Source organism: Varanus komodoensis, unplaced genomic scaffold, assembly GCF_004798865.1.
Source record: "Varanus komodoensis strain SLA01 unplaced genomic scaffold, ASM479886v1 scaffold51, whole genome shotgun sequence".
In the NCBI taxonomy this organism is placed as follows: Eukaryota; Metazoa; Chordata; class Lepidosauria; order Squamata; family Varanidae; genus Varanus; species Varanus komodoensis.
Window position 1 is genome coordinate 1787926 of NW_025336100.1, and position 15109 is coordinate 1803034.

General features: G+C 41.8%; 1 protein-coding gene across 4 annotated transcripts in view; it reads left to right on the forward strand.

Annotated features, from left to right (window-relative positions):
* Positions 1-15109, forward strand: part of USO1 (USO1 vesicle transport factor) — a 79142-nt gene that overhangs the window by 24606 nt on the left and 39427 nt on the right. For 3 of the 4 annotated variants that reach the window (XM_044447395.1, XM_044447397.1, XM_044447398.1), the window contains 4 exons: positions 4911-4999; positions 7006-7160; positions 9436-9647; positions 10656-10676. In XM_044447395.1, the coding sequence (XP_044303330.1) occupies positions 4911-4999; positions 7006-7160; positions 9436-9647; positions 10656-10676 (477 nt within the window). The remainder of the gene's footprint in view (positions 1-4910; positions 5000-7005; positions 7161-9435; positions 9648-10655; positions 10677-15109) is intronic. The other variant, XM_044447396.1, reaches the window with a different exon arrangement.

A 15109-nucleotide genomic window follows, 5' to 3' on the forward strand; every position in this document is an offset into this window, starting at 1 on the left:
CAACATGGGCAAGGGTCCAATGGGCAGGTGGTGGGACATACTCGTCCAAGCACCTTGTCCACATCATCAGACTGCAGTAGCTGAAATTCATCCATCAATTTTGTACCAGATGGCAACATTGGTATCTCCCCAGAAGCCTCTGAATTACTAGTGGAGTCCAGCTCGTGACGAATCTGAGCGATTTTCTCCCTGAAATGCTTGGCAAAGTCGTCACAGTGGGCCTTCGAGTGTGGAACCGGATCTTTTTTAGGGCTGGGACGAACCAGCCCTTGTACCACCCGAAACAGCTCTGCCGGACGGCATTGTGAGGAGGCAATGGAACCAGAGAAGAATTTCTTTTTCGCTACCCTCACCGCCGCAGCATAGGCCCGATAATGGGCTCTTAAGTGTGTTCGGTCAGATTCATCCCATTATTTCCTCCACCTACGCTCTAGATGTCTCCCAGCCCGCTTCAACGCCTGCAATTCAGGTGTATACCAAGGGGAAGAGTGGACTCTGCCCGGCGAGAGAGGACGCTTAGGAGCGATCATGTCCATGGCCATTTCCCCATTCCATAGTTCTACCAGAGCCTCGACAGGAGCACCAGCCTTATCAACCTGGAATTCCCCCAGGGCCTTCAGGAATCCATCCGGATCCATCCAGCTCCGGGGGCGGGCCCACACAATCGGGTCCACACCCTTACAGAGGGGAAGGCTGCTCTCGAGCACAAACCTCATGAGGAAGTGATTTGACCATGACAGGGGTGTCAGACATAAATTCCTCACCCTCAGACCACCCTTCTCCTGCCCCGTCGAGAAAACCAGGTCCAGAGTGTGTCCATGTTTATGGGTTGGGCCTGTGACATGTTGAGACAGCCCCATGGCCGTCATGGAGGCCATGAAGTCCTGAGCCGCCCTGGTCAGACCAGTCTTGGCATGGAGATTGAAGTCCCCCAGGACCAACATCCTGGAGTCCTCAACACCAGGTCCGAGACAATCTTCATCAGCTCAGGCAGGGAGACTGTTGGGCAGAAGGGTGCACGGTACACCAACAGAATCCCCAATCTGTCTCGGCCGCCCAGCACCAAGTAGAGACACTCTAGCCCTGGCCTCAAAGGGACTGGAAGCCCCGCGAGGGAGATGGAGGCTCGGTAAACCAAAGCTACCCCCCTCCCTTCCCCTCCAGGTGTGGACGGTGCTGAACCCGAAGGCAGGCACATTTGTGAGAGGGTGACATCCCCCCCTCCCACCCAGGTCTCTGTTATGCAAGCCAGGTCAGCCCCCTCATCCACAATCAGGTTGTGGATGAGGGACGATTTATTGTGGACCGACCTGGCATTAAGCAAGAGCACCATCAGGCCCGAGGGGCGGTTGACAAGACTACCTGGAGCCCTCTGACTGGAGATAGAACCAGAAGGAGGGACAGGTGTCAGCCATCTGTCCCTCCTCCTCCTATGCGGACACATTAAACCCCCACCACTGTAACGTCCATTGTCCGTGACCACCCCAATGGCGGCACCCACGCGCTCCCCAGGTAGCTCAACCATCAACGTGGCCAGGGACAACTCCATAAAAACAGATTAAAATACAATAAAAATATTAAAACAATGTAAAACTCCCCATCTACCCCCCCAATAAAAATTCCGCCCTCCGACAGAGTCCCTCACCAGCCCAACCCCCGCATAGCCACAAACGGCGGCGACCGCCCTTTGGCCGTCGCCCTTCGGCCGCCAGCCCCAGGCCGCGTCCGGCGAGTTAAGCTGGTGCCCGCCCGCATGCCCCACCCCACAATCCTGCGTTGCTCTCACCAACGCCGGTGGCGGGGGAGCAGAGACGGATGCAGAAACCCGTCGGCTGGCCGGCGAGATGGCGGCGTCCTCCTCCGCAATGTCGGTCGGCGGCCCTAGAGTCCTCCTTTTCCAGGGTGGTCCAGTGGTGGCCGTGGGAGCGGCATCAGCTGGCCCCCGGGCTCCGTGGCGCGCCTCAGGTCTCACTTGGGCCTCGGCGGTGGCGCAGCGGGAGTTGCAGCGGCGGCGTGGCAGGTGTTGCAGGGAGGGAGGGGGGTCTGGTCCTGAGTATACACTTGGCAATTGATTGGCATTTTATCCTGGATAGGGCTTGAATTGAGAACAGATGTTACAAAATTTGATCAGGCAAGAGGGGATGTAATACTATTCATTAGTAATTGATTTAGTAAAGACATTGATTCTTGTAATTTTTACACAACTTTGAAACATAGACAGTCACTTGTTCTGATTTTTTAAAAATCTGTGTTAAAGTAATTTTTAATATTAGAGTTGTTGACACTAAATGTTGTTGACATTTATTTACTGTGGTGACAGATTAAGGACACATTCCAACGAGGTCGCCTGTAACCATCCAAACTTGGAAGATAATGGAAATCCTGTGCATGGCAGGAGGAGCTCCATGTTCCTCCCAGCATGCAAAACACTTCAGATGGCCAATCTACTGCATATGCTGGCAGAACCTGTCTCCTCCCTTCCCCCAAAAGGCCCATCTTTGAGCTTGGTGTTGTGATCTTGTGCAGCCTGCACAGTTCTTTCAGCACCAGCTGCAGAGTCCCAGCTTCACCCTTATAGACAAGTTTCCAAGCGATTTTGAAAAATCCTATGGCCTTCTAGACGCTGTCCAGCAGCCATAGGATTGTGCTGCAAATAGTTCCATATGTTCCATTGTTCTAAATAACTTTTCAGTTGAGAAACTTCTTAAACCTGCAGTGAATTATGCACTCAATCAAAACTGCTTTTTTCCAACTTGAATACCTCATACTGTCAAGGAATAGGGTCAATGCATACACAGGCTTTAAATTCAATTGCTCTTGCCTCACTTCTTAAGCATTGGAGTTGCAGATGAATGTCCCTGCTCACCCTTGAGCATCATTGCTTTGTGGAATGTGATGCAAATTCTGTTTGGGATGTACAGTATATCACAGCTGTGAGTACACCCCTCACATTTTATAAATATTTTATATCTTTTCATGTGACAACCCTGAAGAAATGACACTTTGCTACAATGTAAAGTAGTGAGTATACAGCTTGTATAACAGTGTAAATTCGTTGTCCCCTCAAAATAACTCAACACACAGCCATTAATGTCTAAACCGCTGGCAACAAAAGTGAATACACCCCTAAGTGAAACTGTCCAAATTGAGCATTATTAGCCATTTTCCCTCCCCGGTGTCATGTGACTCGTTAGTGTTGCAAAGTCTCAGGTGTGAATGGGAAGCAGGTGTGTTAAATTTGGTGTTATTGCTCTCCTCTCTCATACTGGTCACTGGAAGTTCAACATGGCACTTCATGGCAAAGAACTCTCTGAGGATCTGAAAAAAAGAATTGTTGCTCTACATAAAGATGGCCTAGGCTATAAGAAGATTGCCAAGACCCTGAAACTGTGCTGCAGCATGGTGGCCAAGACCATACAGCGGCTTAACAGGACAGGTTCCACTCAGAACAGGCCTCGCCATGGTCAACCGAAGAAGTTGAGTGCATGTGCTCAGCATCATATCCCGAGGTTGGCTTTGGGAAATAGACGTATGAGTGCTACCAGCATTGCTGCAGAGGTTGAAGGGGTGGTGAGTCAGCCTGTCAGTACTCAGACCATACACCGCACACTGCATCAAATTGGTCTGCAGGGCTGTTGTCCCAGAAGGAAGCCTTTCTAAAGACGATGCACAAGAAAGCCCGCAAACAGTTTGCTGAAGACAAGCAGACTAAGGACATGGATTACTGGAACCGTGTCCTGTGGTCTGATGAGACCAAGATAAACTTGTTTGGTTCAGATGGTGTCAAGCATGTGTGGCGACAACCAGGTGAGGAGTACAAAGACAAGTGTGTCTTGCCTACAGCAAGCGTGGTGGTGGGAGTGTCATGGTCTGGAGCTGCATGAGTGCTGCCGGCATTGAGGAGCTACAGTTCATTGAGGGAACCTTGAAAGCCAACATGTACTGTGACATACTGAAGCAGAGCATGATCCCCTCCCTTCGGAGACTGGGCCGCAGGGCAGTATTCCAACATGATAATGACCCCAAACACACCTCCAAGATGACCACTGCCTTGCTAAACAAGCTGAGGGTAAAGGTGACGGACTGGCCAAGCATGTCTCCAGACCTAAACCCTATCGAGCATCTGTGGGGCATCCTGAAACGGAAGGTGGAGGAGCGCAAGGTCTCTAACATCCACCAGCTCAGTGATGTCATCATGGAGGAGTGGAAGAGGACTCCAGTGGCAACCTGTGAAGCTCTGGTGACCTCCATGCCCAAGAGGGTTAAAGCAGTGCTGGAAAATAATGGTGGCCACACAAAATATTGACACTTTGGGCCCAACTTGGACAGTTTCACTTAGGGGTGTACTCACTTTTGTTGCCAGCGGTTTAGGCATTGATGGCTGTGTGTTGAGTTATTTTGAGGGGACAGCAAATTTACACAGTTATACAAGCTGTATACTCACTACGTTATAGCAAAGTGTCATTTCTTCAGGGTTGTCATATGAAAAGATATAACAAAATATTTACAAAATGTGAGGAGTGTACTCACTTCTGTGATATGTTGTATGTCTCACACATGCAAGTTGTCAAATGATTAACATACGTGAACCAACCCATGCCTATTAACATCACTGGATAAACCAGCACATAACTGAGGCTAGAGGATTTGTTTAACCTTGGATGAGTTCTTTTTCTTTCATTATCCCTGTTATGTGAATTGCGAATAAAGCAATCTTGTTCAATCTTTAAAAACCTTACTGTCTTCACTGAAATAATTGCCATACAAAGATAAGCTTTGTATTTCTGTGAGCACCCATAGAGACTTGATACTGTGAGTGTTTGTTAAAGATATTAAATCCAATACATTCTACAACTCAGAGTTCTGATAATTCGACTCTCAGTGGATATTGTTTATTTGATTACTTTTAGACGATTAACACTGTATCAGAGGTCATTCGAGGATGTCAAATGAACCAAGACTACTTTGCTTCAGTAAATGCACCTTCAAATCCACCAAGGTATGGTAAGGAAAATCTTGGTGCTATTTACTTTAAACATAAATATGCAAAAGGGCAAGATGTGTAAGTGCAATTAGTTTGTGCAGAACCAGAAATATGATACTTCATCAGATGAATCGGGAATTAAGTCGAAGCCTCTCTGAGGTTTTATGAAATTTCTATAGCTTAATTTTTTAGCAACAAGTTGGGAGCCACAATGGTTTGTTCTTTGACAATATGGAAAACTGCATCTGTGCCCTATCTTTTCCTTTGTAATTGGGAGTATGTGGGGTTGAAGGTCTAAAAAATATTACTGAATTGCTGCAGCTTTCTGGAGTCTCCAGTAGGAGCCAGTCTTTGTGCTCTGAGAGCCTTTTCACTGAAGAATGTAGATCATGAGACTTTCATGCAAAACATGTGTTCTGTCACTGAGTTAACATCCCTTAGTCTTTTCCCTGAAAGTTCTAGGTTATCCCCACTAGCTTTCACATCAGGATGCTGTGGCACACTTACCCCCTAATCCTGATGTTAGAAAATGTAAGGTGATGGCATTAGATCTGTTCGGTGCCAGTTTGGTGCAGGTACAGATCCCAGGCATGTGTGTGTTGTCGGGGGAGGAATAGCGGAAATAAGGATATCCAAGGTCTGCCAAATAATATATTTCATTCTTAATATGTTTTAAACTACTTTTCTATGTGTTCATTGCTCAGAGATCATTGCACAGCTATAGGGTGGTTAAAAAAGTAATAAATAAGTGTTAGTAAAATTCTTTATAGGTAGGTGTACCAATCTGCTGTAGTAAACTTCTGTTTAGTAGGAGGATGGCCCTAGCCTGCATGTTTGGAGTACACAGAAAGCTGCACAAGAGTTAACGATGGAAAGGAGGAATGAACCTTTTATGTCTGAACAAAGAATAAAAAGAAATCAGCTGGTAAAGACGATATGAGAATATATATCTGAAAATGCTCATGTTAAAACTGCCCACTGATTAACCAGCAGCATTTCAATTCTACACACTGATTTAACCAGTTCATTGAATACCAGAGAGAAATAGCAAAAATGAAAGGATTGTTTTATGGTCATTGTTTGACTTTGGATAAGTCATTTTCATATACCCAGCTGAGTATTTTTCTGAGTTTTTTAAAGTATGTATATTATGATTGTAAAGCTATATGTAAATTAAAAGTGCAATGTACAAGAAAGGACTAATGTTGAATTGGATCTGGTAAAGTCTATAATAATGTATATACATGGGAGAGCAAAACTAATTTGTTATATTACATTGCATTTGTATCTTGCCTTTTTTCTTGTGAAGAATGCAAAGTAGCGTACATAGCTTTGTTTTATCCTTACAAACAACCCTGTGAGGTAGGTTAGATGCAGAGTAATTGAGTGGCCCAACCTTACCCAGTGAATTTTATGGCTGATTGGGGACAAAAATCTTGATCTCTTGGGACTGAGTCCAGCACTGTAACTACCACACCAGCTCTTGATATATTCAGAGTGTGTGTGTGGGGGGGGGGGTGAGATTTTTAAAAATGAATTACTTCAACCCCCTCCCTGAAATGGAGCATATTCCAAATCAAAAGAATATGCTTGTTGTATGTTTGTTTCTTTAGGAAGAAACAAGAAACCCTGTAGGCAAGATTGAGGGAATCAAATTTGTTCTGTTGCCAACCAACAAACTTAAGCAATGAATGTTTCTTTATGCTGGTAGTAGAACATTGCCTTTTAGTATAGTATATAATTGGGAAAAACTTAAACAACAAAGAAAAGTAAAAGCATTGATTGACTTTGGAAGTGGGGTAGTATCAGCAGTTTTAATATTTTCTAACACTGCCCTTGTTATAGAGGAACAGAGGGTGTATGACTTCTGGTTAGTGGATACATTTTTCCCTTGGCTGTGAATAATTTAATCCCATTGTATGTTTATATATCTGAGTTTGTATGTGCACGTGCTCACACACATATGTTTGCACAACCACTTTTTCTTTTTTAGCATGACTGTCTGCTTTCATACTTGACAGGCCTGCAATTGTAGTACTACTTATGTCAATGGTAAATGAAAGGCAACCATTTGTGCTACGCTGTGCTGTCCTTTACTGTTTCCAGTGCTTCTTATACAAAAATCAGAAGGGACAAGGAGAAATTGTATCAACACTTCTACCTTCAACAATTGATGGTATAGAATTTTAAATTTATATATATATGATTTTATGGGAGAGCCAGATTTTGTACAGATTTAATAAAATCCATTTTATTTGTATTTCTCAGATTCTCATGTGCCTTTCATTCAACATCCATTCATTGAAGAAATAGAATTTTTATATGATTTTTTAAGTTTGCAAGTATGTACTTGCACTAATGCACATTAGGACAAATGCTCACTTGTGAAGATACCTACACACACACACACAAAGTAACAGTACAATCCATGTGATGCAGACAAAGCCAGTCTCCTGCAGAATTCATTTTTCTGACATCCTTAGTAGAGATTTTGGATTACTAGAATTTGGAACTTAGGAGTGGTCATATACAAAATAGTACTGGGTTGAAGTATATGCTGGATTTTGGGGAGGGAGCAATTTGAGAAGACAAAGTGGCATTTTGGGGAAAGAGGAAAAATTGTGATCTCTGGGGGAATTTAGAATATGAGGGGTGATAGAAGAGCGCTTTCTAGTTTCTTGGTGCTTCCCTGAAACATCAAGGAAAGCTGTTACACAACTGACATTGGAATGGCAATCTGTAACACAGTGCCTTTATAACATCTTGTGGAATGGCACAGTGGGGATGATGCTAGACCATTCTGTAAAATATTACAAAGCCACCAGTCTGCTGATTTTTGTTCTGCTGCTGCTTTTTTTATTTTCAAAAACACGAAAATACTGAAAAAGAAAAGGGTAGAGGAAACACGCAGTCACCCAGTAATGATCAGAGATGCATCAAATTGATCTTGAGAATGTTACTAATAATACCCGGGCGGGGGGGTGCAAAAGTAGGTATACAGTTATAAGAGTTATACAGAGTTCCTCACCATGTGCCAAAGTGTTTTGAGTGAGAAACTAGACTACAGGAATATGTAAATGCTGAAGGCCAGCAATTTGAGCACTTAAGAGGTTGTACTTAATTACAATTTGTATGTCATCCTTATTGTGACTTAATAAAGCTATTGTTTTTTCATAATAAAAACTGTATACTTTTGCACCCCCTCTGTATATGTCTACATATACAGATGCACACATATATTCAAAGTTCCTTTTTCCACATCACTAATATAGGTTGAGGTAGGTTGACTACACTGTTGTCGATAGTATATTTTCTCAGGATGCCAGTGTTATGAGGTCTTCAGTCTGTTGTGTGGTTGAGTGAGTTGATTTGTCTTCTATAGTATGACTGTCTTCTATAGTCTCTTAGCCACAATGAGGGCTTGTATAGTCCACTGGTAGTGCCCAAAGGATAACTTTCAGGATGTGACATTTTAAAACAAGAATGATGTATTTATGACCAAGTTGGTGTGTCTGAAAACTTCTGTCAAGAAGGGAGAATACACCACTGGATATTTCCACATTGGATGCACTAATGATACTTCTGCTATCTCACATCACTAGCATTTATTAGAGGGTGATAGTTTTTTTCTGAAACAGATGCTGTGGAGTCCTGTATGCTGAAAAAGCAGCTGCCTTAAATGGTGGCAATTCCTTTTTGATTAATACACGGAAAGAAAGTAGAAAGCCCTGTGAAAGTTACTAAAAATCTCTGTCCATTCCTGCCACCCTACTGAAATACATACACTTCTGAAGGAGGCAAATTGCCCTGTGAAAGTTAGAGTTAATACAGAACTTGTTTCTCTTCATAAATTTCTAAAATGATTTTTTTCAAATACAAGGGCAAACAAATGCATTGAATTTAAATCTAGTTACTGACAGGGGATTGAACTTTCCCTCCCCCTTTACTGTCAAAAATATAGGTGGTATCCATTGACCACTTCTTCATACTATTATTACACTTTTCCAAATTTGAAGAAAGCATTTGCAAATTGTTTACATATTATAATAGTATAAATAGTATATTATAGAATATTATAGAGTTTATTTACTTTGTAGGACAAGAGAATGCTAGATAGAGTTGGGAAAATGAACCTTGAATGGACAAGTTGAGCTAAAGCTTTGAACAGTATTATTGAGCAGGTGAATGGCAGCAGCTCAAAGATGCTGTCTGTTTTCCCTGCCTGCTACTTTCAGTGGTCCAGACTGTACAGTGCTTTTCTTTCTTTGCAGAAGAAAACTTAATCTTCTGTCCATTAGGTTGTCAGTGACATAACTACCACATCAGAACTGTGTACCACTTTTTTAATGCTTTAAATGCACCCAGGTATTTGTAAAAGCTCTGGTAAATGTGTCGAAAATACAAGCCTAGAAATGTTCTGATGTCACTAAGCTATATACTTGCTATTTCAGCTACTGGAAATTCAGTCTCGGCAGGACAGCTACTGTGTGGAGGACTTTTTTCTACAGACTCCCTTTCAAACTGGTGTGCAGCTGTAGCACTGGCTCATGCTTTGCAAGAGAATGCTGCCTTGAAAGAACAGCTGCTAAGAGTACAGCTTGCAACAAGTATTGGTAATCCCCCAGTGTCTTTACTTCAACAGTGCACCAACATTCTGTCTCAGGTACCTTATCCATATTATCCAGATTTCTCCTTTCATATATTCATAGGTCATTTGGTATGCTCATGGAACACTATCAAGGTATACAGTTTTCTTTAGTAGTAAAAAGGCTGGTTTGTTTGTTTTTTGTTTTTTTGTCTTCTAACATGTTGATTCCTAGTGGATATACTAAAAACAGAGGCAAATGTCAGTAATTAATTATTTTGTGCTCAAAAAGTTGCTCTAAGTAGACTGTGGATTAGGTCCATATATAGAATAGACAAATTAAGTGAGGCAAGTAAGTCATGACTAACTTAAATTTCATTGATAGCATGGAGACCTGGACACAAACAGGATTTGATTTGCTTTCTTACAGGAAGAAGGACAAGGATAAATACCTGAGTTACAAATGGAAGTTGTGCTAAGAACTGTATGGGTACAAAAAAAACTTGGCCTTTATGGTTGCTAAGCAAGTAGAAGTTAAACAAGCTTGTCTTCCTCTTGCTACTTTGATTCATTCCATAAAATATTCCTATATAAGCCTCCAAATTTACTTTCAGGATTGTTGAAGCAAGTGTTTGTATATATGCACATTTTTAGTATGGATGGTGATATATTGTACTTGCATATTATTTACATAATTACTGGGCATATTCCACGCTGTTGTTTGTAAAACATCTGTTTGGGGAGGAATAGATGGCCAAATACAAATACAGTAAGATACCATAAACCATATTCTGTACATCTGACCTATATTATACTTTAGAATAGCCAGACATCTAGGTTTCCATGTTGTTTTCCCTCTCCTACAAAAGCATGTTCTCTGGATCATGCTTATGCTGTAGCAGACTAGCCATTGTTTACTTGATTAATCATTGTTTATAGATTCGTATGTCACCCTTCAGTGTGAGCTTTCTTTGGATGGTTTACAATGTAAACAAAAATAATATAAAATAGAATGTAACATGTCATTGTACAAATATATATTGGACTTGCAACATTCCCTTATCATTTTTAATATATGATTCACAGGGTGATAAAATCGACAGACGGGTATGTATCAATGTGCCTGAAGCAGTAGGATCTTTCTGCTGTCTTAGCTTTGCCGTGTGTTTTATGAAATAACTGCTTTGAAGACTTCTCTACTTACAGTTTTGTGCCTGCTGCCTGGTTTTGTTTCTAGGAACAAACTATTTGCCTCTCCTGGTGGTGTTGCAGACTGTGGTATGGGAAACTTGGTTGTTATGGGTGCTTTCTCTTTCCACCAGGGAGCCCTTGCACAGCCACTGGGTATTGAGGCTGGTAGACTTTCCTCTTTTCTCAGTGTGAATGCAATGCTGCTTTTAAAATATTGATTCAGTAATGTTGAATCAACATTGCAAGCTATTAAACCTTTTAGCAACTAGATTGAAAAATGAGTTATCTACAGATTTTTCAAATCATTGACTACCTTGAATCAAGAAAGTAATCCTTCTTGAAGTGCTTTCTCTGTTATTTTAATTAAGACACTTTAGTATTTTAATTTATTATCAAATGATCCATATTTATTCATTAAACCTGCGGGAAATGATCATATTAGTTCAAGATTATGTCCAGGATTTGAGGGTTCAGATTGCTCCTAGCTTAGATTTCAAGAACAAAATTATTTGTGATTAACCCAAATACTCTCTGTTAGAGTGTTGATATAAGATTCTCAGAAAATAATCTTGGTTGTTGGCACAACTAGATATCTGACAATTTTCAAACATGTCAAAGCTGGTTGGGGATGGTAGGGAAGCTCTCCCATGGAAAAGAAACTGTTAAATGCTGTCAGAACCTTTTTAGAAATGAATTGGCTTAGGCTGGTGGTGGGGAACCTATGAAACGCGTGCCACAGTGGACACACAGAGCCCTCTGTGTTGGCATGCCAGCCAAGTTGTCCTAGCATCGCCCCAGCAGCCAAGCATTGGATAACAGCACACACAGGGGCCGTGTGTATGCTCAGAAAGGAGTAGCAGTGCCAGGTGATGAAGTCACAAGCCACAACTCATTAGCCACAACTCATCCAAGCTTTTGTATGGCTGGTCAGTGTGCTGCCAAGGATATATATATGCTTGGACTGGCTGTGAGTTGTTTTTTCTAAACTAAAACCTCAATTTTCAGGTTTTATTGCAGTATGGGTTTTGGATTGCTGTTTGGGCCCTCAGGTCTCTAAAAGGTTCACCATCACTGGGTTAGGGTTGGAAAAACAAGGTGTCCTGGTATGATTTTGATGGTTGGAATGTGTTTAGAATGGGCGGAAATGATGAGCTGTGCAGAAAAAGCCACTCAAGGAAGGCTTTTTCAAAATCATCATATTTTCAGTGGAACTTTAGCCCTTTATTAGGGTTCGGGGTGTGCACCAGGGTAGGGTTAGGGTTAGAAAAACAAGGTGTCCTGACATGATTTTAATGGTTGGAATGTGTTTAGAATGGGCAGAAATGATGAGCTGTGCAGAAAAAGTTACTCAAGGCTTTTTCAAAATCGCCCCTTTCAATGGTATTTTACTCCTATTAGGGATAAAATTAGGGTTAGGGAGAGTGCACCAGGGTAGGGTTTGGGCAGTGGTGGTGAACCCATGGCATGTGTGCCACAGTGGGCACACAGAGCCCTCTCTGTCGGCATGTGAGCCAACTCGTGCCAGCATTGCCCCAGCAGTCAAGCATCGGATAACAGCGCACATAGGGGCCATGGGCATTCTTGGAAAAGAATAGCAGTGCCAGACAATGACATCATGAGCCACAACTCATTAGCCGTGACTCGTCCGAGCGTTCACATGGCCGGTCAGTGCGCTGCCAAGGAGAGAGAGAGAGAGAGAGATTTGGTTAGACTGGCTGTGAGTTGTTTAAAACTAAAAGCTCAGTTTTCAGGTTTTATTGCAGTGTTGGCGCTTTGCAATAAATAAATGGATTTTGGGTTGCAGTTTGGGCACTCAGTCTCTAAAAGGTTCACCATCACTGGATTAGGCAGTTCCAGACAATAACAAATCTGGATTACAATAACATTTGAGGGCAGTAAAAGCATTATGAAAACAAAAAATAAAAATAGCTTCTGTAGAAATAGCCTCTTTTAAAAATTTACACAGTTAAGGTTAAAATACACAGATAATAGAAGACAAACCAGTGAAGTTCAAAAGCCGTTATAAACCCAACAAAATACAAATGTCTTGACTTCCCCACCCACAAACATTAATGACGAGACTAATTAAATCTCTCTTGGGAGTGAGTTCCACCAGAAGGCACAGTTGCATGTTACCATTAGCAGAACAGCCTACACAAACAACATTTTGAATTCCAGCCTTAGCATGAGAAATGCATACCAATTATTCTAACATGAACCAAACTCCCTTAGAGACAGCATGCTATTCTACAGTATTGCTGTTCCACAGTTATCTTCTTTTCCTGTTCTTTGGCAAAATGTCTTAGAACTGTGCAGTAGGCACCATAGAATAACACCTTTGCTTCCTAGGGAATAGAGATTATTTAACATCATCAGAGAAGGCTAGATTATAGGAAAAAAGTCCCTGGAAAACATTCTGTTTGCAATGTGCATCTTGGTCACACAGTGAAGCCTATAGAAGTGAAACATCCTTTTTTAAAACTAGGCTTGCTTTTTGGAAATTAAATGCACCTTTTCTTCAAACATTCAAAGAAGAATGTGACCTGTTTCTCATGTTATGATGGCATTGGGCAGCAAATTGTAGGTTAATTATCCTAATATTTCCATGGATGCATGCTGTGTATGAGCAGCATCCAGTTTTCAGCAACAACCTACAAACATCCCTTTCATAAGTTGTCATGGTAATGTCCAAATCAGAACACCTGGGTTTATAAATTAAACAACCCAGAGTTAACTCTTGGTTTGATTTTAATCAAAATTAAAGATAATTGATCTTTATTAGCCCATAGTTTGAGCTTTTAACCCACAAAGTATTCCATTTCATACTTACATTAACAGCTGGGGCATTTGCATGTGGTGACTGCAAATACCAAGTGGTTTGCACAAAGTGCTTGCTTTCTGGCTTACAGATAGTTGCAGTAGGGAGGAACAGATGGGAAACTTTCCATTAGTGAGCTTCCATAAGCTAAGTTGCCTTGTGATATAAGCCAGTGTATGTAACTGAAAGCATTTAAAAGCAAGTAACTGTCTTGACTGCATTGTTTACTGTAGAATCATGGCTCAGCAGTTTTCCAGTATTTAACACTTATTATTATCTATTTCATTGCTATACTACCACATAGTCAAAGCTCTCTGGGTGGTTTATGACAGTGTATACAATAAAACAATAAAATACAGCACAAATACCATAAAAACAGAACAATGTTAAAATGAATTTAAAATTCATTTAAAATAGCCAAATAATAATAATTTTTAAAAAACGGGGTAAAAAGACCCTGCAGAGGAAAAGAATCACCTGGTTAATTCCCTTGAACCCCTGTGTAACCAAGGAGATTTTTAAAGGCTTCCAAATAAAGAGTTGTCTTGACCTGGCGGCAAAAAGATGGCAAGTTTGATGTCAGGCAGGCCACAGTAGGAAGGTTATTCCAAAGATTCTTGTGACATGTTTATAACACTGTGGAGTGATTAGCAAATGTATCTTGCGGCGGTCTCATATGATCTGAAGTGGCACAAGAGCTATCTCAGAGTGTTGAACAACGCTAACGAACCATACCATTTATTCCTTATCTTGTGGTTCCTGCATTTAGACCTTACTGGATTGATGGGGGAAACAGCCATGATGTGGTTTCTACTGTGCTACAGCAGAGGGTACATTTGGTTCACAGATCAGTTGAGCAGTGTTTCATTCAGACTTTATACATGAATGCCTTCTCAAAATATGAAAAATAATTTTAGTAATTGAGTTAGCCTTACTTGAGGCTCTGTCTGCTTGTTTCTGCTTAATTAATGTTTGCTATGCGGAAACGCAGGGGAAAACCTATTTCTAGAACTATCATTCTAGTTTACCTTCCAACAATAGCTGCTGAAGAAGAAATCTAAAACTTTTATGCAAATATCCAAGAGGCAATTGATAACCCACCAAAAAAGACATGTTGATAATCCTAGGTGACTGGAAGGCAAAAATAGAAGCAACCTTCTGTTTACTGCAGAGAACTACAGTGGTACCTCGGCTTGTGAACGCCGCAGTTCACTACCAAATCTGGTCATGAACAGAAATTTAGGAAAAAAATTTCCTCAGGTCTCAAACACCACATCAGGTGATGATCGCAATTGCACCCATATTCCCTGGACGGGTGTGATCACGGTCGTCCTTGGGGGATGGGGAGATGGCTGCAATCACGGTTGCAATCCTGCAGGGGAGATGGGCATGATCACGGTCGTGCGGGGGGGGGGGAGATGGCCATGATTGCTCCCATCTCCCCCACACAAGCGCACCTGCAATCATGCCTGTCTCGTCTACCCCCCCCCCCGAGTGCACCCACGATCGTGCCCGTCTTCCCCATGATTAA